The 23,613-nt window shown below is 51.4% G+C and overlaps 1 protein-coding gene across 1 annotated transcript in view; it reads right to left on the reverse strand.

Annotated features, from left to right (window-relative positions):
• The window catches only part of LOC144159632 (serine/threonine-protein kinase PLK1-like), a 57,425-nt gene extending 33,812 nt beyond the window's left edge, over window positions 1–23,613 (reverse strand). The window contains exons 1-4 of the mRNA XM_077691233.1: window positions 23,503–23,613; window positions 4,611–4,718; window positions 3,742–3,858; window positions 2,133–2,446 (exon numbers count right to left, since the gene is read on the reverse strand). Coding sequence (XP_077547359.1) covers window positions 2,133–2,446; window positions 3,742–3,858; window positions 4,611–4,718; window positions 23,503–23,613 — 650 coding nt within the window. The remainder of the gene's footprint in view (window positions 1–2,132; window positions 2,447–3,741; window positions 3,859–4,610; window positions 4,719–23,502) is intronic.

Consider the following 23,613-nt stretch of genomic DNA (forward strand, 5'->3'; position numbering starts at 1 on the left):
GCTCCAACCACGATTGGTTTATGAAGCCCAGTTTCAGCGTCTAACCGTTTCCCAACATGCTAAACTGGAAGCTATTAATAGAAAAGCCATGCGAGCCATCACCGGTCTTCCTCGCATCACCCCGATACCGGTCCTCCAGGAACAAGCTCAGCTCAACACAATTGACGAGCTCATAAATCAACGCCGAGCTGTGCGTCTGTCAAAGTATGCATGTCTCCAGAACGGCCATGCACTGTACGACCACTTCAATCCGAGCACCTTGGCTCCTCCGGAAAGCCAGGATGACCTTCTACCCTGGGGTTATACGATTATAACATCCAACAAGACAAGCCATCTGCAGAAAAGGCGGACCAAGGAGGGTAAAGTACAGCTCTCTCCCCTCCCAAATAACCTGGGACCAGACGATCAATGCTTCCTCTACACCGACGCCTCGTGCACAGGAACACATGGAGCCACAGCGTGGATCAGCCCCAGTCATCCCAGCATCGAAGGCCGTATTCCCTACGCCTTTTCCACATGCACCCCAATCCTGATGTAATTCCAGGCTATACACGACGCCCTTCTGTGTGCAGCCGCCTCCAATGAAGCCTTGACAACCATCAATCTTCATACCGACTCTACCCAAGTGATCCACTATCTGAAGCAGGTTGTGCAGACCCCCATCATCTGCCAACATATCCACCAGCTCCACAGCAAAATGCCATCAAAGGTGATTGTGTCATGGGTTCCTGATCACACTAGTATTGCAGGAAATGAATGGGCTGACTTCCTGACACGCAACTGCCCGGCTCCATCATCCCCCGCCCAGCTCCCAAGGGCAGGGGAGGATGGATGATGCTCAGGGGATGATGCTCAAATCCCCAGGAAACCACGCGCAGTTCCTGCTCACCAAGAAGTTCACGTCCTCGACACGTCTGAAATCCCGCCGCAAGCTCAGAAGGCCTTGAGCTTAGGGCCCAAGTTCTGCGTACAACCAAAACTCGACAGAGTAGAGCTGTTATCCATGGTTAGGACAGCCGCCGCCAGAGTCAACGCCGAGGATGTCGACAGATGCGTGAGTGAGGGAGTGGATGTCTTGAGGTCCATGCCAAAAACCAAACGTGCCGTTCGCACCAAGGAAGTTGTGTCCTCGCTACGTGACGCAGACATGAAGCTGTTGTTATCTGACAAGGAGGGTGGATTTGCGGTTATGTCATCGGAAACCTACGCACAGAAGGCAAGAGAAGCGATTGCTGCCAATTTTCGCAATGTTTCGGATGTGGATCCACTGAAAGTAAGGAAGACAGCACTCAAGCGGTGCGAGGACATGGGCTTGGACAGGGTTGCTGCGTCAGTCAAGAACTCCCAAGTGACCCATGGGCCACACGAATGGCTGCAAAGGAACATCTTCGACGCCGAACACGTGCTCTCATACCTCCGTGTTCGGTTCTCCTCCCCCTCAACCTTACCAGGATGGAGGAGTTTCTACTACGACGGATCCGACTGGGCGTGGCTCTTACTCCTGCCCGCACGAGTGGATGGAAAGGGGACTACCGTGGGCATGTGAAATGTCCAACCTGCTCTGAGGAAACGGTTCCGGTAGACCTTCACCACCTAATATGGACATGCCCTGGAACAAAGGACATTCGACGGAAATGTTTGATGGCAGCAGGCCTAAATTTGCGGCAAGACACGCACTACCATCGGTGGCTCCACGGTCCTGCCTACCGTTCCTTGCTAGACTATATCCGGGAGGCCAACCTAGTTTCCTGGATATAGATCGGACTCTCTAATGTCTACTAAGCCTTGAGGCTATTAAATAAACGAAACAACGACAACAACTGATATACTAAATGCCGGGGCAGGACATCAGTGCCTACCAGCAAATGCTACCTTCTGCTGCACAAGTAAAAACAATACATTTAAAATGCCACAGCGTAGATTAGCTCTTTTGTTACCACTCCCATTCACATCTATCATGATCGATGCTTTATATAGACAATTTCAATGTGTTCTTTGTTTTGCGCCTAATTCACCCCCGACGTTAATCTAGGCACTGCACTTTTAGAACTAACCAGCGCACCGTCCCAAGCCTACTAGCGTCGTACAATTGCCGGAGTTCAGCAGAGTTCAGCCAGGTCTGGACGACTCACAGGATGCATCCGACGGACCAGACGTCCACCTCGAAGCTGTGGCCCTTCTTGGAGAGGATCTCAGGGGCGATGTAGTTTGGCGTGCCACAGAGGGTCATCTTGCGCTCGCCCTCAAACTCGATGCGCGTGGCAAAGCCAAAGTCGCCGATTTTGAGCTCCATCCTCTCGTTGAGGAGCAGGTTGCCGAGTTTGAGGTCCCGATGTATCACTCGCTGCTGCACCAGGTAGCGGCAACCGAGGAGGATCTGGTACAGGAAGTAGCGCGCCTCGGCTTCCGTCAGGGTCTTGCGGCGGCGGTGCATCTCCATCAGCGACTGCAACAAGGATTGTAGGGTTGTCGATGTTTCATGGTTGTGTTTTACACCTGTGCTACACGAAAATTGCCCAGTTATAGTTGAATGCTTGAAAGTGAACCCTATATAATAGACAATGTGCCGCTCAATAGACAATGACTTTGAATTAAGTCTTTCGAAACAGTCGTTAAGTACAGTTGTTGCATGCCAAAGCTACTTCTGGGCTGTCAAGTGCAGTGTAGCGGAAAACTGCAATCTCAATGGAAGAAAATTTTGACAAACGGGTGTTTTCGTTTTTCGCACAGCTGCAGTAGCGCTCAAAAAAGCAAGCACTAAGGTGCGTGCCATGCATTAGAACACGAAAAGTGTGTGTCGTGTGGCAGAGCCAACTTTGTTAATCATAACCTTGAATTGTAAAAATTTTCAAATACTTCCAATACAAATGTGCACTTTGTGGGCACCCATGTGCCCAAGCACAAGCAGGCCTTCAATTGCAATGATGTGGTCACTTGTGTGACATCACTGCTTTAACAAGTGTAGCTGCCAGTGAACTATTATACAGCTTGCAATTAGTTTCACTCTACCTTATTTTTACACTTGTGACATTTGCTCTTAATGACCCTAAACTTGCTCTAAACAGTGCTATGCACTTTAATTTGCTAATCTATGTAATCACCGGCATGATACATGTGTAAGCTTACAATTTTAAGTTATTACTCCTCACCAGTATGAAATTGCTCACGTGCATTTGCGATTTGCAGTCCTTGGAATGTGGCCAGACACTAAACTAAGAAGAACAAGTTTGTCCATATCAACAGACTTCCATGCTCAGATCACCATCAGCTGCAAGAGCAGTTCGGCAAGCTGGGAAAGAAAAAAAAACCTTAGGCTCTTTAAGCATGATAACAAGTTGCGACATTAAAAACCTTGACAGTCGTTAGAAGGCTAGTTGGCAATAATGCTGACATTCGTGCTATTCTCCCGCCAATACACCTGGTAAAATGTGGTAGAGCACGGACCTGTTGCGCAATATTCGAAGTGGGCTACTTCAAAAGGGATGTCATGAAGAATTAAAAACAAACAGGAGGGGGAAAAGGCAACGGCTGTCAGTGTCAAATGCAAGAAAAGTTGTACTACCATTAAAACAAGCGCTCTGTAAAACTTTTTATGCCCCATGGAAGCTTACGAAGTAAATTACTGGGGCCTAAAGCGAACACGGGTAAGTAAAGTACACAAAATTGTATATCCTACCGAGCAAACATGCAGTTACTTTCCGGTGGCCTGGATAAGTGTGATGCAGAGATAAGCAAACATACCCCCCCGCTGCAGAGTTCGAGGATGATGTAGACATTGCTGTCGTCCTCGAAGTAGCTGTGAAAACCGACAACATGCTTGTTTTCAAGGCTCCTGTGTATTTGGATCTCTTGGGCAATCTGCAAACACAACATGAGAAATTCAATAGTTGCACACGTGCCAGTAAGAGAGGAGGACTGCGATCGTGCAGCCTTTCCTGAACCATCGCTATTTCATGTTGAAGGGGCTACGAAAGCAAAACAAAAATTTGGTTCAGTAAAAAGAATGCTTTTTCTTAACAATGATACCCGATTTCACTCTCAACTTCAAACCAATAATGGGGATATCAAGAAAAACAGATGAAGCAGTGGTGACTGCCCAGCCACTTTCCTGCAATTTCGCTACGGCGTGACCATCTTGCTCGTGCCTTTGGTGGCCCCCGGCCAAAGCCACCGCAAGAAACATGACTGGGCAATTGTAGTGAAGCCTCTCGTTCCGTTCGATCCAGAGGCGTTCAATTGCACTTGAAAGCTGACGTGCACCTAACACACTGATAGCTCTTTTTAGTGCTTGTTTACAGCAAGTCACTGCAGCACGAAATTTGAAAGATTTTCTATACATCTTGCACATTTTCGGTTAAAACAAATGTCATGACAGGAATTGAGCCAGGTTATCAAATTGAACGAATAGTATTTTACCTTCATGGACCCTTTAGGCCAATCAAAACTGCCTGCATGTTATTCCCAGGAGTCCAAACCCTCACTGATGTGACATTTCCAGCCTAGAATCGCTAAAAGTCTGAATACGTAGGGAGGGCATGCGTGAACACAGAAAAGACCCACGAGATGGAGTAAAAGTGGAAGTCGCCAGATTTTGTGTTGACAAGATTTACCTTTTGCTTCTGGTGAGATTTGACAAGAGCTGCCTTGGAAACCACCTTGCCTGCATAGACCTTGTTGGTCTGCTTGTCTTTCATTTCATAACAATAAGCAAAACCGCCCTGCAAAGAGAGTGAGGGAGAGAGAAAAAAGTGGATGGTCAATGGAAAACGCGCATGATGACATGTTCTCAGGAAAAAGAAAAGGAAGGGGTGGGGGCACGATACGCGACGTCCACACATGACGTTAGAATGAATTTAGCGTTACGTGCTGAATTTTACATTTGGGGAGCTCCCCAAGGAGTTAAAGTGTTCATTACGAGTCTAGTGCTTCGCAATAATTATAGGGTGTTCGATTCATACATGTTTGCCAAACAGGGTGGAGACACGTATAGATGGTATTCGTTAAAAAGTTTAGCGGTCAATGTCTTCGCTTGGCAACACTGGAAACGGCCACAGACATGGCCGATGCGCCACGGGCATGGACAAGTACCGCCATCCCGCGGAGCCCGACGTAACGAGTGACGGCGCACTCACTCACACGGTTGCATGAAGGAGAAGAGGGGTGCCTGATCTGGGGGCCGTGCGCACAACGTCGCCTAGCAACAGACGCTTGGCCACAGATAAGGCGGCGCACTCGCATGGTTGCCTGCATGCATTCCACGCCATTGAATACCAGCCAAATGTTGGTGTCTGGTGGGCCAGGTTAGTGTCGGTCAACCGGAGAAGTCTGCCTTCGTAGCTCAATTTTGACACTGCTTCCCGCGCCGTAAATGACAACCAAGCCAGGTCCCCCTGGATCCCCTCCACCGGGGTCTTCTTGTGGACGCCCAAGGCCATCCTGCCTGCGTTGCTCTGTCTCCTCTCTAAGAATCGACGCGTTCCAGCAGAGAGGCACAGCGTGGCATTAGCGTAGGTCAGCCCTGGCACTGCCACCATCTGCCACAAGGCACGTAGCACCTCGTAGCGGTTGAAAGCCTAAAATGCATGCCGGACCAGAAACCCTTTCTTTCTGGCAGCATTGGTCTTGATGTGCCGCTCGTGTGTCGCCAGGAAATCCGGTCCTGTGCTCAGGTGCACGCCCAGGTACTTCGCCGCTCTCGTCATGTGCACCGTGTCCCCCTGCAGTGCCCATGTTCGCTGATGTTCCTGTGCCGTGCCCCATACCACCATCATCTACTTAGCTTGGCTAAGCTGCAGTTGTAGCTTCGCCATCTCTGTGCCACAGATGTCCAGCAGGTGTTGCAGCTCTTCCGGCGGTCCTGCCATGACGGCGAAGTCATCTGCGTACACCAGGGCTGGGATTCGGTGGACCACCTGCTGCCACTCTACTCGGTGTTCCAGCCGGCAACCACTCCCCGAAAACTCCAACCGGTGCGTATCCTCTGCCACATACAACATGAAAAGGAGTGGGGAGAGGACATCCCTGCCGCAGACCGCGTGGTATGTCAACCGACGCCGTAGTCTCGCCACCCCATTTAACTTGTGCCGTGATGTCCTCGCACAGCGCCTGGAGCAGGTAGAGATCTGACTCGTCCAGGCCATGTTCCCGGAGCAGCTCCCATAGCATCTCCCGATTCACCCGATCGTAGCCCTAGGAGATATCCAGGAACGCCACATAGAGCGGGCTCCCGGTCAGCAGGGCGATTTCTATGCACTGCATAAGGACAAACAAGTTGTCCTCAATGCGTCTGCCGACCCGTAAACCTGCCTGCAGCTCCCCCAAGACACCTTTTCGTTCGGCCCAGCGCTGCAGCCGGCTCTTCGCAACCTGCATGGCCATTCGGTACAACACCGGAGTGATGGCTATAGGTCTGCAGTTGTTGAGGTCCATCCTATCCCCGGTGCCTTTAAACAAGGGGCGAACTCTACTGCGCTTCCAGTCCCGAGGAATATCTGCTTCCACTAGGACCCGTGACAGCAAGTCCCCCACTCGCACCCTGGCTTTCGGCCCCAACGCCTTGATGAGACTCGTGGAGATGCCATCCACCCCCAAGGCCGTTCCCGCGTCCACTCTTCGGGTAGCTTGCTTGAATTCTTGAATTCGTGGTCCGTCGGTGCCTGTCACAGGTCGGCTGGCAGAATGCTGTCGTCGTGGACGGCGGCAGTTCTCCCAGTCCGCTGCGCCACTTGTTCGCCGGGTTCACTCGGGGAGATCCCTGTGTCCTCGTACCGTTGGAGCGCGCGAACAATTCTTCGAGCAGAGGCACGCAAGCCGCTCCCTCCAGTGTATGTTCGTCTCCTGATGCGCGGAGTCGGCCCTGTGGAGCTGTTCTACTCCCCGATTGAATGTGGCGCCAAAAACGGTGAGGCATCTGCCTCCCCTCGCGCTGTAGATCGGCCAGAAAACGCTGGTTCAGATCCCTTATTCGAGATTGCACCAGAGCTGCCGCCTCTCACTTACGCGCTAGAGATTCTGCCCACGCACCCGCTGTGGCTTCATGGTCCATGTGATTGCTCAGCTGCCGGTGCAGGCGGCTGGCTTCACGCCGGCGCTTAATGGCCACCGCCACTTCGGTCGTCCACCACGCCTTCACCCGATGCCGGCCTTTCTTCTGTGTAGAGCACTGTGCCGGTGCTCCATGCAGCGCAGCTATCATCTGTTCATATGTTGCCAATTCATCCACCCTGTCTTCTAGCACAGATGCCATCCTTTCGAGGTCATGTTCACTCGGTCGTCGCGGTCCACTTTGAGCAGGCTGTGGGACACTCTGCTGATGCTGGCTAAAGAAGAGACGAAAACGGTTGTGGTCGCTGGCCAGATTGCCTTTCCCGTCCTCGTCTATGACCATCATGTCTAATGACTCGTATAGCGTATCAGACATGAGGCAGTAGTCTATGCACGACGTCCGATCACGCACCGTCCACGTGACTGTACCTTGGCACTTGTCCGTCAGATTAACCACGACTAGGTTCTCTCTCCTCACCATGTCCAGCAGCAGTCTTCCATTCGCGTCCGTGGGGCCATCCAGCTGTTCGACGTGGGCATTGAAATCCCCCACTATCATAACTTCATACTGGCTGCGGAGCTCCTGCGTGTCTGCACTGAGGCAGGCGCTAATCTCCTCGTTCTTCTCACGCCCTCCCCCGTCCACCAGTACACTATGGCCAGGGCCACTGGTTTGTCGGCTACACTGCCCGCTAGCCACATATGCTCCTTGCAGGTAGGCCTCTCTCATGTCCATTGATGGGGACTTGCACACAGACATCCTATTCCACCTCCTCGCATTTCATTAGCCTGCCGGTTGCACCCCTCCCAATGCATGTCAGGATCTGCTGGGGGACTTTCTCATCTCGAAGGTGTGTTTCAACGACTGCACACACCGCTAGCCGATGGGTCCGCATTTACTTCGTGAGCTCGGCCCATTTTGATTCTTTTTCCTTGCTCCCTGCATGTTGAGGAAACCTAGCTGCAGACCTCTTACCTGTCGCTTTCATCGTAGGCCTCTGCGTTTGCGCCGTCGGCTGACAAAATCTCGTGGCAGCACTTTTTCTACGGGGTCGGTCACCAAATCCTCCTGCTGGGCTACTTCCTCGGGAAGCCCCACTGCCGTGGTTTGCCCTTCATTTGCAGAAAAGCTTGCTTCAGTGCCTCTACGATCGACACTTATAGGTGTCGGGACGGCCTCTGATCGTGCGGGAAACGTCTAGAGGGGCGCAGCCCTAAAAAACACACAGTCGCCGGCCGAGCCGCTGTCCTAGGACGCCTGCCTTGCTTGTGCTGTATCCTGTGCCCTGCGTTCCCGATTCTGTCACTCGGCTTGTGGTAATGAACTCCACTTTCCCTCCCAGTTCTTCGTAGGCAGCCCTCATCGAACTGTTCCATTTCTCGCAACGATTGGAAATGGTTCTCATCCTGGCCTGAGTGTTCAGGCAGAGCCTGGAACACGAAGTGGTACTGCGGTCTTCGCCTCATCCATTTCATCAACTTAGAGCGGAAAGCCTGCACCAATGTGTTGAGTTCCATGTCGGTGCACCCGATGTCACTCAGACCGGCCTGGATGACTACAATGGCTTCCGAAACACTCCAGATGTCTGTAGCCCCATCTACCTCGTGGATTGTGGAGTCCTGCTGGATCTTGAACTGGACGTGGTCATTCCACTGGGTGGTCCGGAGCACGTGGGGTTTTAGACGTCGGGCGCTCTCATCTGCAAATACAAACGCCCACCTGCCCCGTTTCACCCGCTGTGGGGAGCCCTTCTTGCGCGTCGGCTCAGATTGCTCTTGGGACTTTCGCTCGGGGGCCTCCTCAGTCTCAGTAGGCTGTTTCGGTCTCCGCGCCTTCCGCTTCTTGCTCGACTCCCTCCCCTCGGCTTCATCCAGGAACTCCATCGGCCGATGCTCTGCGTGTCCGGCTCCCACCTCCTGCCTGCCACCAGAAACTCCCAGCAGTTGAGTGCTCTTACCGACCCCGTCCCCCGGCATTGAGATATGGTGGAGAGTCCCACTGCCAGGGGAGGCGGGCTCACCAGCAGCCCCACCAGCATCCGTGGTGTTGGCAGCCTCCACTCCCCCGTGCTTTACAATTCCAGGCGCTCGATCACGAGCCGTCGTCTGGCCTTCGACTACGCACCTGAGACGTGCCACCTCTGCCTGCAAGGCCTCTCGCCCCCGTCTCTCTGCCTGTATCTAGTGCTCCAGTGTGTTCCTCTCTTTCTCCCACGTCGCTGTTTCTATGTCCAAGCGCTTGGTCAGGTTGGCGACAGCCAGCTGCCATTTCTCCACGCCCCGAGCCTCGTTCCGAGCGAAATCTTCTCTTCCTGCGCCTACCCAGGCATTCAGAGCAGCCAGTCGGAAGCAGATTGCACAGACGAACGGATCACCCTTTGCCGCCGATGTCAAGTCCTCAAACGGGGTTTCATCTAGGAACACCCACCGGCCGCAGGAGTCGCACCTCACATTCGGATTCCTCTCATCCGCTTCACCGCTCTTACCGGCCGCGGCTTCGTGCGCGTCTTTATTACTCTGAGTATCCTCGTTGTCCTGGGTCCACTGTTTGTTAACGCGCTTAGTGAGTGGCTTTCCCGATGTTGGCGTCGTGGGCTGTAGCGGCATAAGTTCCGCCTGCACCTCGAACTCAAACGTTTCTATATCCTCGCCTGCGTCTCGAAGGGCTTGCGCCAACCGCTCGATGAGAGCCGCCTTCACTCCAGTTTTGTCCAGTGTTGTACGGAACAGCGTTTCTGGAACTAGTTCCTTTTTGGAGGAACGGAAGAACGCCAGCGTTCCATTAAGGATCGGCGGAACTGTAACCGTAACTCGTTGGGTTTAGGAAGGAACGGCAGGAACGGCGTTCCTTCTGCAAACGTTACATTGCTAGGATTTGGCTGTTTTTGATTCCAAGGCTCGAGTATAAAAATCCATAATGGACCTTTTTCCAGTAGCGATCTGCGCATGCGCGGGCTGCCGGTCCGCCATTCTTGGCAGGCGCCTCGGGCAAAATAAACAAAAGCGCGTCCCTCAGTTCTCTGCCTAGGGAGTGGCTGCAGGTTTTCTTTTTTTCTCTCTTTTTCGACACCTCGTGGTGGGTTCGTACGTGCACACAATAATGGCTTTCTAAGAAAAGGGGCAAAGGCGTTTGAGGCTGACCACACTGCCAGCACTAGTGTCACTAAATAAATTTAGTGACACTAGCCAGCACATGGCTGCCAGTGAGGAGGTAACGAAAATGAAAAAAAAAGCAGAAAAGGGGCGCTTCGAACACTGCAGATTAGTCACGAGTACGTGCGCCTGCTTTCATGACATTCATGTGAAAGGTAGGGGTGACGGGAGAGTGCGGGAGAGACTGCAGGGCCAGGATATTTTGTGCACAAGTTCTCCGAAAGCTTAACATTGTTGCGGGTGTGCCTTACTGCCATTTTTAGTTCGCCGTGGTGGCCGCTAGAGGGACCGGTACTGGAAAAAGGTCCATTCGCTACTGTGTTTCTCTTCCTAGAAGCTGGCCCTTAAGCGGAACGTGCTTCCTCGAAAGTCTAAGGTGGCAGAAAGTCTAAGGTGGCTAGCACCGTCGTTTCGGCACGGGTGCTAGCCGCTGCACTCAACCTTGCTCGTTTCCGGGAAACGCTCCGGCTAGTCGTTAACGGCGGCTTACGACATCGGCCCTCCACCCAGCCGCCTGTTCTTCGTAGTCGACCGCGTAAGCAACTCACGCCTGCTAGTCGACACGGGAGCCGAAATCTCTATTGTCCGGGCAACCCCCGAGGAACGCCGACGTAGCAAGAACATATATCGTCGCTGCAGGCGGTGAACAACACTGCCATCGCTACGTACAGCTTCCGCTCGCTGACAACAGACGTCGGATTCAGGCGCCTTTTCGCTGGGTCTTCGTGGTGGCAGACGTTAATTTCGCCATACTCGGAGCAGACTTTCTGAGCCACTTCAACGTGGATGTGAGCGTACGTGACCGTTGCCGCAAGGATAACACATCCCTCAAAGTACGTGGTTTGGAGTCGAACATCTGCTCATCTGGCATCTGCGCCTACCAGCCAGTATCTGCCTACCACCACGTCCTGGCCGAATTCCCTTCTCTCACCAAGCCCCGCAATACGGAACAGCCAGTGAAACATAACGTGACTCACCACATTGTCACCACCGAGCCGCCAGTCACCGCCCGGCCACGACGGCTGTCCAGCAACAGGCTTCAAGCTGCACGCAGTGAGTTCGCGCATATGCTGCAGCTGGGAATTATTCGCGCCCTTCGTCTAGCAACCATCCATCTCCACTGCACAAGGTGCCTAAAGACGACGGCGACAACTGGCGTCCGTGCGGTGACTACAGAGCCTTGAAAGCATCGACAACGCCGGACCAGTATCCTCTGCCACACATTCACGATTTTAGTGTGTGGCTGGAAGGCACAAAAATATACAGCAAGATCGACCTCGTAGCGGCATACCACCAAATCCCCGTCGAACCGGAGTACGTACCAAAAACAGCCATAACACCTCCATTCGGCCTGTTTGAGTTTGTCCGTATGCCCTACGGCTTGAAAAATGCAGCACAAACCTTTCAAAGGTTCATGGATGAGGTCACCCGGGGTCTTCCTTTCGTCTTTGTCTACCTGGCTGACATTTGGTGGACAACAGAACTCCTACCGAGCACGAAGAGCACATCTGCCAGCTCTTTCAGCGTCTGGATGAGCACGGTCTGGTGTTGAAACCTCAAAAGCGCGTGTTTGGTGTCGAGGCTCTCAACTTCCAACTTCCTCGGCCACCACATCACTGCTGAAGGCATTATGCCATTGCAATCGAGGGTGGAAGCCGTCAAGAAGTTTCCTGCTCCAACATCTTTCCGCAAGCTGAGAGAGTTCCTCGGGCTCTTAAACTTCCACCGGCGGTTCATTCCGTTTTGTGCTCGAGTACTCCAGCCATTCACCGACCTGCTGCGCCGAGACGACCAGAAGGCACCAGAATTTTTTGGTCTGACGAACACCAGAACGCTTTCCAGAAAGCCAAGGACGAGCTGGCGGCGGCTATACCCTTGTCATTCATCCACTGCCTGACGATCCTACACGCCTCATGGTGGACGCCTCCTCCACATCGGTCGGAGCAGTGCTGCAGCAACAGGAGGGCGCACAGTGGAAGCCGCTGGGCTTCTTTTCGAAACGCCTGAAGCCTGCCGAAGTACGGTACAGCACTTTTGGAAGGGAGATGCTCGCAATCTATTGTTCCATTATGCATTTCCGCTACTTCCTCGAAGGTCGTGAGTTTTACATCTTGACAGACCACAAGCCCCTCACCTACGTATTCAAAAACAACAGTTCCTCCTACTCAGAACGAGAAAATTTAATTCAACAGCTCTCATTCATCTCTGAGTTTTCTATAGACATCCGCCACGTTCCCGGGATCGAAAACGAAGCAGCCGACGCCTTCTCTCGCGTCAACGCTTCCGGCACAAAAGTCCTGGACTTCGAGGCGATGGCCGCGGCTCAGCGGGAGGGCACTGAGTTGACGAGACTGAAAGGTGGGAGATCTTCACTCGTGCTTTCGGAACTTGCACCTCCCTACGTCCAGGGCACGATAACCTGTGATACCTCCCCGGCAACCCAGCGACCTTTCGTCCCACTGAATTTTCGCCGAGTGGTATTCAACACTTTCCACTCCATTAGCCACCCAGGTGTCCGCGCCACCCAGCGGCTGATAACGGAACGCTTCGTTTGGCCCGGCGTCAACGCGGACGTGCGACGTTAGGCTCGGACATGTGAAACGTCAGCAAGTGAAGGTGACTCGCCACACTCCGGTTGCACTACAGGAATTTCGGATTCCTTAGTCGCGGTTTGATCACGTTCACCTCGACCTGGTGGGACCGCTACCGCCTTGCCAAGGTTTCAGGTACCAGCTCCATGCATCGACAGATACAGCCGATGGCCCGAAGCTATACCAATGGCGGACATATCAGCTGAGATCGTCGCGCAGGCCTTTATTCAGACATGGGTGTCCCACTTTGGCTGCCCCGCCCGCATAACAACTGACCGGGGACGGCAATTCCAGAGCAACCTCTTGCCCGCAGGGGCACCTTGTCTATTCAAGGTGACGGTAGTAGCGACACAGCGGACCCCGAGCCCATGTGGGTTGGACCCACCCACGCCCTTGGCTGTGCGTGGCTTTGCCGTGTCCGGGGAAAAGGGCATCCTGGTGGTTGAGCCAAAGCCAGGGTAGTTTTGGACCTTTATGGCCCCCTGGCAGAGGCAACACACCACTTCGGCCCCCGCTTCCCGTAGACGGTGCCCCCACTCTGACCCGACCTGGGGGGAATCAGCCAGTCGCATTTTCCTGTCCTCCTCTCCATTCTTTTGCTTTCCTATTGTCTTTCCTAACCCTGTCCTGTCATCTTCTCTTTTCTTTATTTCTCCATTTTTCTCCAGGCGGCGAGGGTTAACCCTGCGCGAAGGCTTCAACCTAGATCCCGAGCATAGGGTTATAGTGGCAACGTACAGTTAGCGTGGGCTGCAAAGCCACGTTCCCTTGTTGGGCTCCGTGGTGGGTGACTGGCCTTGCCACCGAATTCATTCCATGTTCTATGGCTATCTTCTCAACTCCCGCAAAGCACCCTGATCGACCTCCTAAAAGGGGTCGCACCGAAGCACTCCACACCCAACCACCTCAGGCAGCTTTCAGCAAATACCTAGTTGTACACTCGAACGACGAAAATCCTATCACCGACCTGTCAGTCTTCTTCATTGCCAAGTGTATTGAAAACATTGTTGGAAAAGACTACAACCAAAAAGATGCCCTCTGGAGACCTCCTTGTTGAAGTTATGCGAAAAAACCAAATCGAGAACCTCCTGAAGCAAGAAAAAATTGCCAACTTGACTGTCACAGTTACGCCACACCGCACGCTAAACACTGTCCAAGGTGTTATCTCTGACAAAGAACTCCTCCATGAGACAGATGATGACCTCCTTGAGGGACTGCGTGACCAAGGTGTTGTTGGCGTGCGTAGAATTATTATGAGAAGAGAAGATGGAGCAGAGATCAAGACCAGACACATCATCCTAACATTTGCTAGCTCTACCCTGCCCGAGACAGTGAAAGCAGCTTTCCTTAGCTGTCGTGTACGCGCCTACATTCCAAACCCGAGGCGATGCTTTAAATGTCAACACTACGGTCATGGAACTCTAGCTTGCCGTGGCAAGCTCACCTGTGCGAAATGTGGCGAAAATGATCACTCTTCTGATACTGAAAAAACACAATCATGAAATGTGCGATCTGCAGTGGCTCACACGCTGCATACTCACGATCCTGCCCATCTTTCAAGAAAAAAAAGAGATCATTCAGATCAAAGTAACCGAAAATATCAGTTTCCCTGAAGCACGCCAAAAGCACAAGATGTTTTCGGCCGCATCCTATGCAGACGCCGCCCGCCGGGGGTTGGGGCGACGTTTGGTTAGTACTGCCACACAATGCAGCTTAGCTGATGTGTCGCTGTCATTAACCCCCTCCGAGCAACCACCAGCTCCTGCCTCTACAGCAGAGGCTATGGTGGTTCCTCCTCCTGCTGGGCTGCCGTCCACAGCCGAGCACCCCACCACTACTTCTGCGGAGCCCGTGCAGAACGTGGTGACGGGCGCTGTTGGTACTGGTCCGGTCTCTTCCAGTCCAGCTCCATTGGCCCACACGACACCCGAGGGCACTGAGAGCATGAACTCAGGGGGCCCCGCACCGCAGGTTCCAACCAAGAAGCCTGCGGCCACCTCAGGAACCAATCCACGAGGTGGATGTCGGAAGGACACCATTTCGGTGCCGCCTAAATTGTCAATCGACGACATGGACATCTCAACCTGCCCAGCAGGCGCAAAATAAGCGCCGCAGCACGTTTGGCCGCGGAAAAAAACCACCTCCTCGTATCACAGGCCCTAAGGAAGACTCACTGACATGAACCAAAACAGGCAACTTCACAACTACATCTTTATTATCTTTAATCCATAATTGCTGTTGAAAACATAGTTCAATGGAACTGTAGGGGTCTCATAAAAAACTTAGATGATGTATATGAACTCCTTCATAAACATCAATCCAGTATTGTTTGCCTCCAAGAGACACACCTGAATCCTAAGCAAAGTAACTTTCTTAAACAATACACTGTCTTCGGGAAAGATAGAGATGCCTTTGCTCATTCATCTGGCGGGGTTGCCATTGTGACGCGAAAATTCATTCCTTCCCAGTCCATTAGACTACTCACCAGCCTTGAGGCAGTTGCTGTCCGCGTGATCATTTTTGGTCGGCTGATTACAGTATGTTCCTTATACATTCCCCCGGATCAATTGTCTACCTCATAATTTCAGTCGTTGGTGGATGAGCTTCCTAAACCATTCATCTTAGTTGGAGACCTAAATGCACACAACAAACTCTGGGGTTCTGGGAGAACTGACGCTCGTGGCCGCTTGATTGAACATTTCCTTGTATCATCTGGTGCGTGTTTGTTCAACAAAAAACAGCCTACATAATATAACATCACACACAACACGTACTCACACATAGACTTGGCAATCGGGTCTGCTGTTCTTTTTCCACTCGTTGAATGGCAGGTGGAGAAAAACCCGCTTGGAAGTGACCATTTCCCTGCATTCCTGAGATACCTAGACAGAGACCCCTGCACTCCCATCTCAACTAAAAGGTTTAAAGAAACCGCTGCAGACTGGGAGAAATTTAAGCAGAAATCTCAACTCCCACACATTCCCATAGAACACTTGGATATTGACGAAGCTTGTAGCTTTATCATAGCACATATCCTTGACGCTGTAGAGAACTTCATTCCTCAGACTTCTGGCAACACAAGTAACCTAAGGCGGCCCTGGTGGAATGAAGAGTGTCGACAAGCACGCCAGGCACAGAACAAGGCGTGGGGCATTCTTCGCAGGTACCCAACTGCGGACAACCTTGTAGCGTTCAAGCGCACCAAAGCCATGGGAAGGCGCATTCGCCGTCACGCCAAAAACAATAGCTGGAGGTCCTTCTTAATTTCAATAAATTCTTTCACCGATACACGAAAGGTTTGGAACAGGGTAAGAAAACTTAATGGACAAAGCACACATGGCCTACCCCTTGTAGACACCACTGGTGGCACCCTAGAGGACCAGGCAAACGCGTTGGTACAACATTTTGAACACGTCTCAAGCTCTTCACATTACACAAGCACATTTATACACTACAAAAAGTCAGCTGAGCGGAAGTCCATACGTGACCACAAGCAATCAAACAACTCCTATAACTCTCCATTCTCCCTTCACGAGCTCATGACTGCGTTGGCTGGTTGCAAGTCTTCGGCGCCAGGTGCAGATAACATTACGTACGGCACGATCAAACACCTTCATACAGATACAATCAATAGTCTCCTGTTCTTATTTAACAGAATATGGCGTGCTGGGCACTTTCCTAAGGCATGGAAACAGGCTATCGTTGTGCCACTGCTGAAACAGGAAAAGGATGCATCCTGTGTTTCAAGTTATCGTCCAATTGCCCTGACCAGCTGCTTGTGCAAGCTGTTCCAAAAAATGATCAACAGAAGGTTACTATACTTCCTGGAATACAATGGTATTCTTGACAGCTGCCAGGCAGGTTTTCGGTCGGGCAGATCAACAACAGACCAACTTGTCGCTTTTGAATCCTATGTGCAAAATGCCTTTGTTAACAAACAGTTTTGCATGTCCATATTTTTTTATCTAGAAAAAGCATATGTTTTGTTTTTATCTGATCAACCCCCGATCAGAAGTGAACGCCTTTTAGCCTACCTCGCTGACATTGGATTTTTAGCATTCATTTCGTACCATGTGTGACATCAGGGCCACCCAATGCAAATAGTGAGGGTGGTTCTGAGCGTTTTCATAGCGTGCCAAGGACGTCACTGCCATCCCTGTTATGTTATGGCGCTCCCAGCACACACCTAAACATCATCATTGTTACATCTCATCTTCTTCGTCTTCGCTTTTTAGAGTAAGGGCCCTTTACACCCATACATACACTATTTTTATCAAGTACATCACAAACATCGCCATGGCATTTTAACAGCAAATGTGACAAAACAAACATTGTCTTGGCGCTCTTTGGCCTCAGACGCCCTTGCGCCAATAAAATATACATAGTTGTAGTAGCAGCAGAGCAACCTCTTTTCCGCGCTTTCAACCCTCCTCGGCACGAGGCTCCAGCATACAACCGCCTACCACCCCGCCAGCAACGGAATGGTTGAGCGCTTGCACAGGATCGCCAGCACTGGGTGGAAAAGCTCCCGCTGGTTCTTCTTGGCCTACGCTCAACGGTGAAGGAAGACCTCGGCTTCAGCGCAGCGGAAATGGTGTGCGGCTCAACAGTGCGCCTCCGACCAGACACTTTCCGCCCCATAAGCCTTCGACCACAGAGAGAAGCTGCGCGCATGGCTTGCGCACCTCAGACCAACAGCACCTCGCATCGCCCACAACAGAAAGGTTTTCACTTTTCCCGACATGGACTGCGACACGACGCAACGAAGCCGCCCCTCACTCCGCAGCACGATGGCCCTTTCGAAGTTTTGGGGCGTAATAACAAGACCATCACAATCGACGTGCGGGGCAAACGAGAAGTAGTCGCTGTCGACCGCGTCAAGCCTGCTCATATTGAGGTTTCTGTTCATGCAGCCTCTCACGTACGTTTTCAGTGATAACCAGTGGACTCCGACCTTTCGCCATTCAGCCGGTAACTGCTGCCTTTCTTTAAAAGCTCCGCAATCAGGGGGGGGGGGGGGGGTGGGGGGCCTTTGTAGCGGAAGCCGTTCGGCACTTCCGCGCAGGCGGCCCCCGCCGACGGGGTCTTATCCTTTCTCTCCGTTCTGCCGCTGGCTTGTCGATGATGATGATGATGATTAAAGGCCTCCCCTTTGAATCGGGGTGACGGCGTGCGCCATCTAGCCTATCTTAGTAATTTGAATTTAAATTTAGTCCCTCAACTCAGATTTCTTTTTAATTCTGCCCTGCCGCTACCCCTGGCTGGGATGTTATTTTATCGACTTCCCTGCTTTTTTTCCACCAATACTCTAGCCGCTGCTTAGTAATACCTACTGCTGACCAGTTAATGCTTCCATCAATTGCGAAGCCCAGTGCCTCAGGAAGTAGGACTTTCCCCCCAATTCTATCCGGCTGAGTCTTTTGGCATCCTATTACTATGTGGTCGATTGTTTCTTTATCCCTGCCACATACAACACATGTCTCATCCGGGGACGAATATTTGCTCATGTAGGTTCGAGTTCTCAAGCAGCCAGCCCGCGCCTCAAAGAGCAACGCACTACCTTTATTGTTGTCATAAAAGTTCTCTTTCCGGATCTCTGTTTTGCTTGCTTTGTAGATTCCCAGCGATCCCTTCTTTTCCATCCTCTCTTTCCACATGAGCGTCTCTGTTTCCTTCACTTGCTTTTTAACTGCCCCCCCTTGTTTATTTGCCGCGGTCAAGGTATATTTAGTCGCCAGCTTTCGCGTCCTCTTCCGCCATTGGGTGTCCACACTTTTAAGGTACATGTACCTGTGCACTCTGGCTGCCCAGTTCTTCTCATCTAAATGTCTAAGCCGCTCCTCAAAACGTATCTTACTTTGTGCTTCCCTCGCCTCAAATGAAGCCCAACCCATATCGCCTTGTACCGCCTCATTTGTAGTCTTACTGTGAGCTCCCAGTGCTAATCTGCCGACTGCCTTTTGGTTAACCTCGCATTAGAGAACGTGAGCGCCGGCACCATTACCCCTTTCCAGATGCCTCGCACTACCTCGTACTTATTGTATCCCCAAAGTGCTCTATGTTTCATTACTGCTGCATTTCGTCTTCCTTTCAGTTTGAGGTGTTCTTCATGGGCATTCAGGTAGCCTTTTCCTTCATTAAGCCAAATCCCCAAGTATTTGTACTTATTTACTAATGGTATGGCTTCCTGTTGAATTCTTATTGGTGCTGTATGAGCTTCCTCGTTGAACACCATGACTCCAGATTTCTGTGGGTTAAAATGTAGGCCTAAGTACGTTGCCTCATCCCCACAAATGTCGGCCAGTTTTTGAAGGTCTTCCGCATTATCTGCCAGCAACACTATATCGTCCGCGTACATCAATCCCGGAATCCGTTGCTCCACCAACTCTCCATTGCTTCGGTACGACAAGTCAAAGCCTAATCCACTCTCCTCCAATCGTCTTTCCATTCCTCTAATGTACAGTGTGAACAGCAATGGCGAAAGGGGGCACCCCTGTTTTAAACCTCTTCGAATGTACACGGGCTCTGTGCCTGTACGTCCTTCCCATGTAATATGCGCCTTGTTATCCTCATATATTGCCCTTAGCAGCCCCACAAATTCTGACCCAATCCCCTCTTCTTCCAGTATATGCCACAGCAATCCCCTATCTACGTTGTCATAGGCTCCCTTTATGTCCAGAAACAGTAGCCATGTTGGTCTGCCCTGTGCTGCCGAAATTTCGATGGTCTGGGTTATTACGAAAATATTGTCTTCTAAGCGTCGACCCGGCCTAAATCCATTTTGCAGTTCCCCTAAAATACCGTTACTTTCCACCCACTTCAACAACTCGACTTTTATGGCTTGTATAGCTAATCTATAGAGCACTGACGTGACTGTAATCGGCCTGTAAGAGCTCGCCTTGTCCTTCTCTCCCTTGCCTTTATAAATCAAACTGATTCTGCTTTCGCGCCATTGCGTGGGAATCCTCTCAGATTTTATAGCGCGCTCGATGGCTCTATACAAGTGCGTCTTTCCCGCTGGTCCCAAATGGTTGATAATCTCTATTGGGATACCATCCGGTCCTGTTGCCGTACTTTTGGGAACACTGTGTTCTGCCTTTTTCCAATCCAAAAATTCGATATTGAATTTTTTTTCTGTCGCTCTTCTATTGGCCACATGTGTCCGGGTAGCCGATATCTCGCGTGTTTGGCCGAAAGTATTTGCTATGACTCCATGTAGGTATTTTAATGCGCTGTCCCCCAGGAGAATGTTACCGTCCCCGTCCTGTATCTGAGACTGCACCTCTTTAGTCGTCGTTCCCAATGCTTTTAAATGATTCCAGAATTTTTTGGGGGCGCTCTTATCCTTCTTACGTATACCTGATACCCATTTCTCACTCGCAGTTTTAATCTTTGCTTGTACTAGTTTTTGCACCTCAAATTTCTTTTCTCGGTACCGGCTCCACCATAACTGCACCTCTTCCTCCTGATATCCCATTTGTTTTGCCTTTCTGTGCAATCTAGTGCGCCTTTATGGAAGACGCGTATTGGCGACGCCGTCCGCTTGGGTCATTCCCCCGCCCCCCTTGAACGGTCGCCTTTCGGGGGAAAGCTTAACTTGTCCTGCCGACTCCTGGCATTAGTCCTGGCGCCGTTGCCGTCTGCTCGCCTGGGGGAAGGGGGGGGGGGGGGGGGGGGGGCCTTTTTCCTTTCTCTTTTGAAGAAACAAGGGTTTCGCTGCGTTCGTTGCTTGGCATCAAACGATGCGTTCATGATGCGTTTGATGCGTTCCAAGCAGCGAACGCATCAAAAGATGCGTTCGCTGCTTGGCGAACGCATCTTTTGAAAATAAAGTCTTGTCTTGAAACTGCAAACCAGCTCTACGTCCTCTTCTTCGCCTCCTTCAGCAGCCGACATTCCGGGCTGCTGCGATAGCAAAGAGAGCGCCAGCTCAGACATCAGAGGGAAGGTCAGGTTTCCGGCAACGTGTTTTGCGTTTTTCACTCTCAGCCACAATTCGTTTATGGTCTGGGTACCCTCTGCCGTATCGTCGACTTTCGTTTGGTGCAAACGATACTGAAATTCTGGAGCCGGAACTGATGTTTTCTCTATAAAAGCACCGAACGAGCGGTAGGAAAAATCGAATGAGTCCTTTTTTATATTTGTTTGTTCAAGAAGCTGCAGGTCACTCAGAAGCTTCAGGTTCACAGGACCTCGCTTCAGCACACTTTTGATACACGCTATAATGAACTTGCGTGCGGCGCCTTTCTAACACAAAAACTTTGTCAGTATCACTGAGCGAAGACTTCTCAAGACAGTTGAGAAAAATAACGTCAATGTCGCATGCCCTGACATGCAGTATGTATGCGCTGCTCCCATTCCGTGTTGTCAGGCTCTTCATAGCAGCGTTTTCACAAAGGAAATCAATTCCTCATTTAGCCTGACAGGGTCGGGGTCTTTTCACTGAAAGCGCTTGTTCATTCCATCGAATTCGTCAATTATTGGGCTTAGAAATTTAACAAAAAGTAAGTTTTGCGGATCAGTGCACATTTCACTTTGTACTTTTGCTGCATAGCAGCGTTCCTTACTTTCCGTTGCTTCGGAGTGGGATTGCAGTACATCCCACTGGTTCAAGATTGACCGCAAGGCAGGTGCAATGCTTAGCCATCCTGTCGCACAGACACCTACCAGTTTATTCGGGGCATTGCCTGAGGTGATGGCAGCGGATGTTTCCTTCTATTCTTGCTGCCATTTTTGGTGAATGCGCGAAACAATTGAAAGTTTCGCGTACTAGGTATTCAATGTGCGTGGGCAGCACATCGGACGCTTCATTACAGACTAACTGCAGCGAATGGCACACACAATTTATAAGCACAAGCCGAGAATTTCCTGCCTCCATTTATAGTGTAAAGGCTGTTGTGTTATCCACACATGACGCTTGCCCCGTCTGTCCTGAGGCCTATACAAAATTTCACGAGGCCTATACAAAATATCAAGTTTGCGTTCGGCTAGCGCCTTCAAATGGGAAAACAGACCATCCGCACATGCATCAGTTACAGGCACCAGGCCGAGAAAGGCTGTAACAAAATCATTTTTGCTGCTAGAAAAAAACGGTCCACGACAGCTAGTTCCTTTGTGAGACGACCGTGCTCTCATCCGCAATTAGCGAATATGATGCGCCATACATGTCTTTTAAGAGCTCATCTCTAAACATTGGTCCCAGTACCTTTGTGACGAGTGCAGCACACTTCATTTGGCTCAGTGTGATGCCCGACGCCAACGCCGAATTACTGAGGCACCCACTGATCACGGGAGCCAGGTGGTCAGCAGCCAGGAAGCTCCCGCGGACGGCAACGTGTCGCACGAAGTTCCATTATTTATGTTTCCTTACATTAGAGAGGTTGGAGTTACATTGGAGCTAGGGGCCCCCTTCCCCTGCCCTAGGAGACGAGGCCCAGGACAGCAGCCTCCCGGTTCGGGAACAAAGGAAGGTCAGTCGATCACCGCTGTAAAGCTCGTTTCTTTGCGTCAGGCTTGCTTCGGCCAAAGGATGATCCCCCCGCGTTAAGGCCTTATTCCGAAATGCGCCGGTGTCGCGAGGAGGAGACGCGTGCCAGGCCTTTGCTTTTGAGCTTATTGTTAGCACGTCGAAAGCCTTCATGTGGAAAGCCTGCAAACATGCGGGTAAATTGGTGTGGCATGCCCCCCATCCTTAGGGTCCCCAGTTTGGAGGAGACGCGTTGGGGTTGAAAAGGGGCAGGGGGGGGGGGGGGGGTAGTTCTGGATGCCATGCCATGATGCATAGCCCAAAAACAACCACACATCCAAAAGAAAATTTCGACGCCAACTCAAGCAGAAAGTAGCAATTTGGCTATTAATAGCCCAATGAGGTAACACTGCTGATGAGGGCGCTACCGCCGTTATCAGCGGAGTGCGCAGCTTGTGAAACAGACATCGGTGGTGGCGAGGGGAATAACAGTTGTGAAAGCCGTGTCGGCGGTGGCGAGAAGGAGCACCGCACCAGCGCCGAGTAAGCCCTCATTCCCACAGCCGTTTTTCACCCCGTCACCGTCTTCCGTCATGGGCGCCGTTTTTCGCCCGATTTCTCGCCGAAAACGGTGCGACGGTGACGGGAGGTCGAGCTCTACGTTTCCGTCACGTCAACGTGACGGGACCACGCCCCGCGCTAAACCAGCTAATCAGAAAACAAATTTTTACGGCTAAATTTCGCGAAAAGTGAGCCCAAACCATTTTCTTTACTTTTTAGATTAAAAACGTTCAAGTCTAGGCTAAACTGAGAACTAGGCAGACGACCCTGTAATCTGACGGAGAGCTCCCGTGTAGATCCAGTATGAAAACTTCTCCGCTCCGTCAACGTCGCTTTTTGTTGACGTGACGGTGCCGTGACGGAGAAGGTGACGGCTGTGTGAATCAGGGCTAAATCTGCTTTACCGGAATGAAAACTGGGAGGGGGCAGTAAAAAAGACACGGTCAAATTACACTGAGAGGTTCGCTTAGGCACACGTACGGGAAATTAAGAATAATCGGGTAGCTCGCGTGCGGTAGCGTGACCCATTATGACACAATTAAATGCCGCAGCGCTTTGAAATCCCGCTTGCACGGCGAGAAATCACAATTGCCTTGCGTCCTCGCTATGTGGTTCGCTGCTACACATGACCGCGCTCGCACGGCGTACAGATGTCAGTAGCCCCACATTGACAACTTGCCCACTTACCTTGCCCAGAAACTTGCCCCGGACGAACGTTTTCTTGCCTTTCTGGTCGACGACTACTTCGGGCGGGTCTCCGTCGAGAGCTCTGTCGGCCTTTGTTGGTATAGTAGTCAT

Source organism: Haemaphysalis longicornis, unplaced genomic scaffold (assembly GCF_048455015.1).
Source record: "Haemaphysalis longicornis isolate Haplotype H1 unplaced genomic scaffold, Haemaphysalis longicornis Haplotype H1 scaffold_1, whole genome shotgun sequence".
Lineage (NCBI taxonomy): Eukaryota > Metazoa > Arthropoda > Arachnida > Ixodida > Ixodidae > Haemaphysalis > Haemaphysalis longicornis.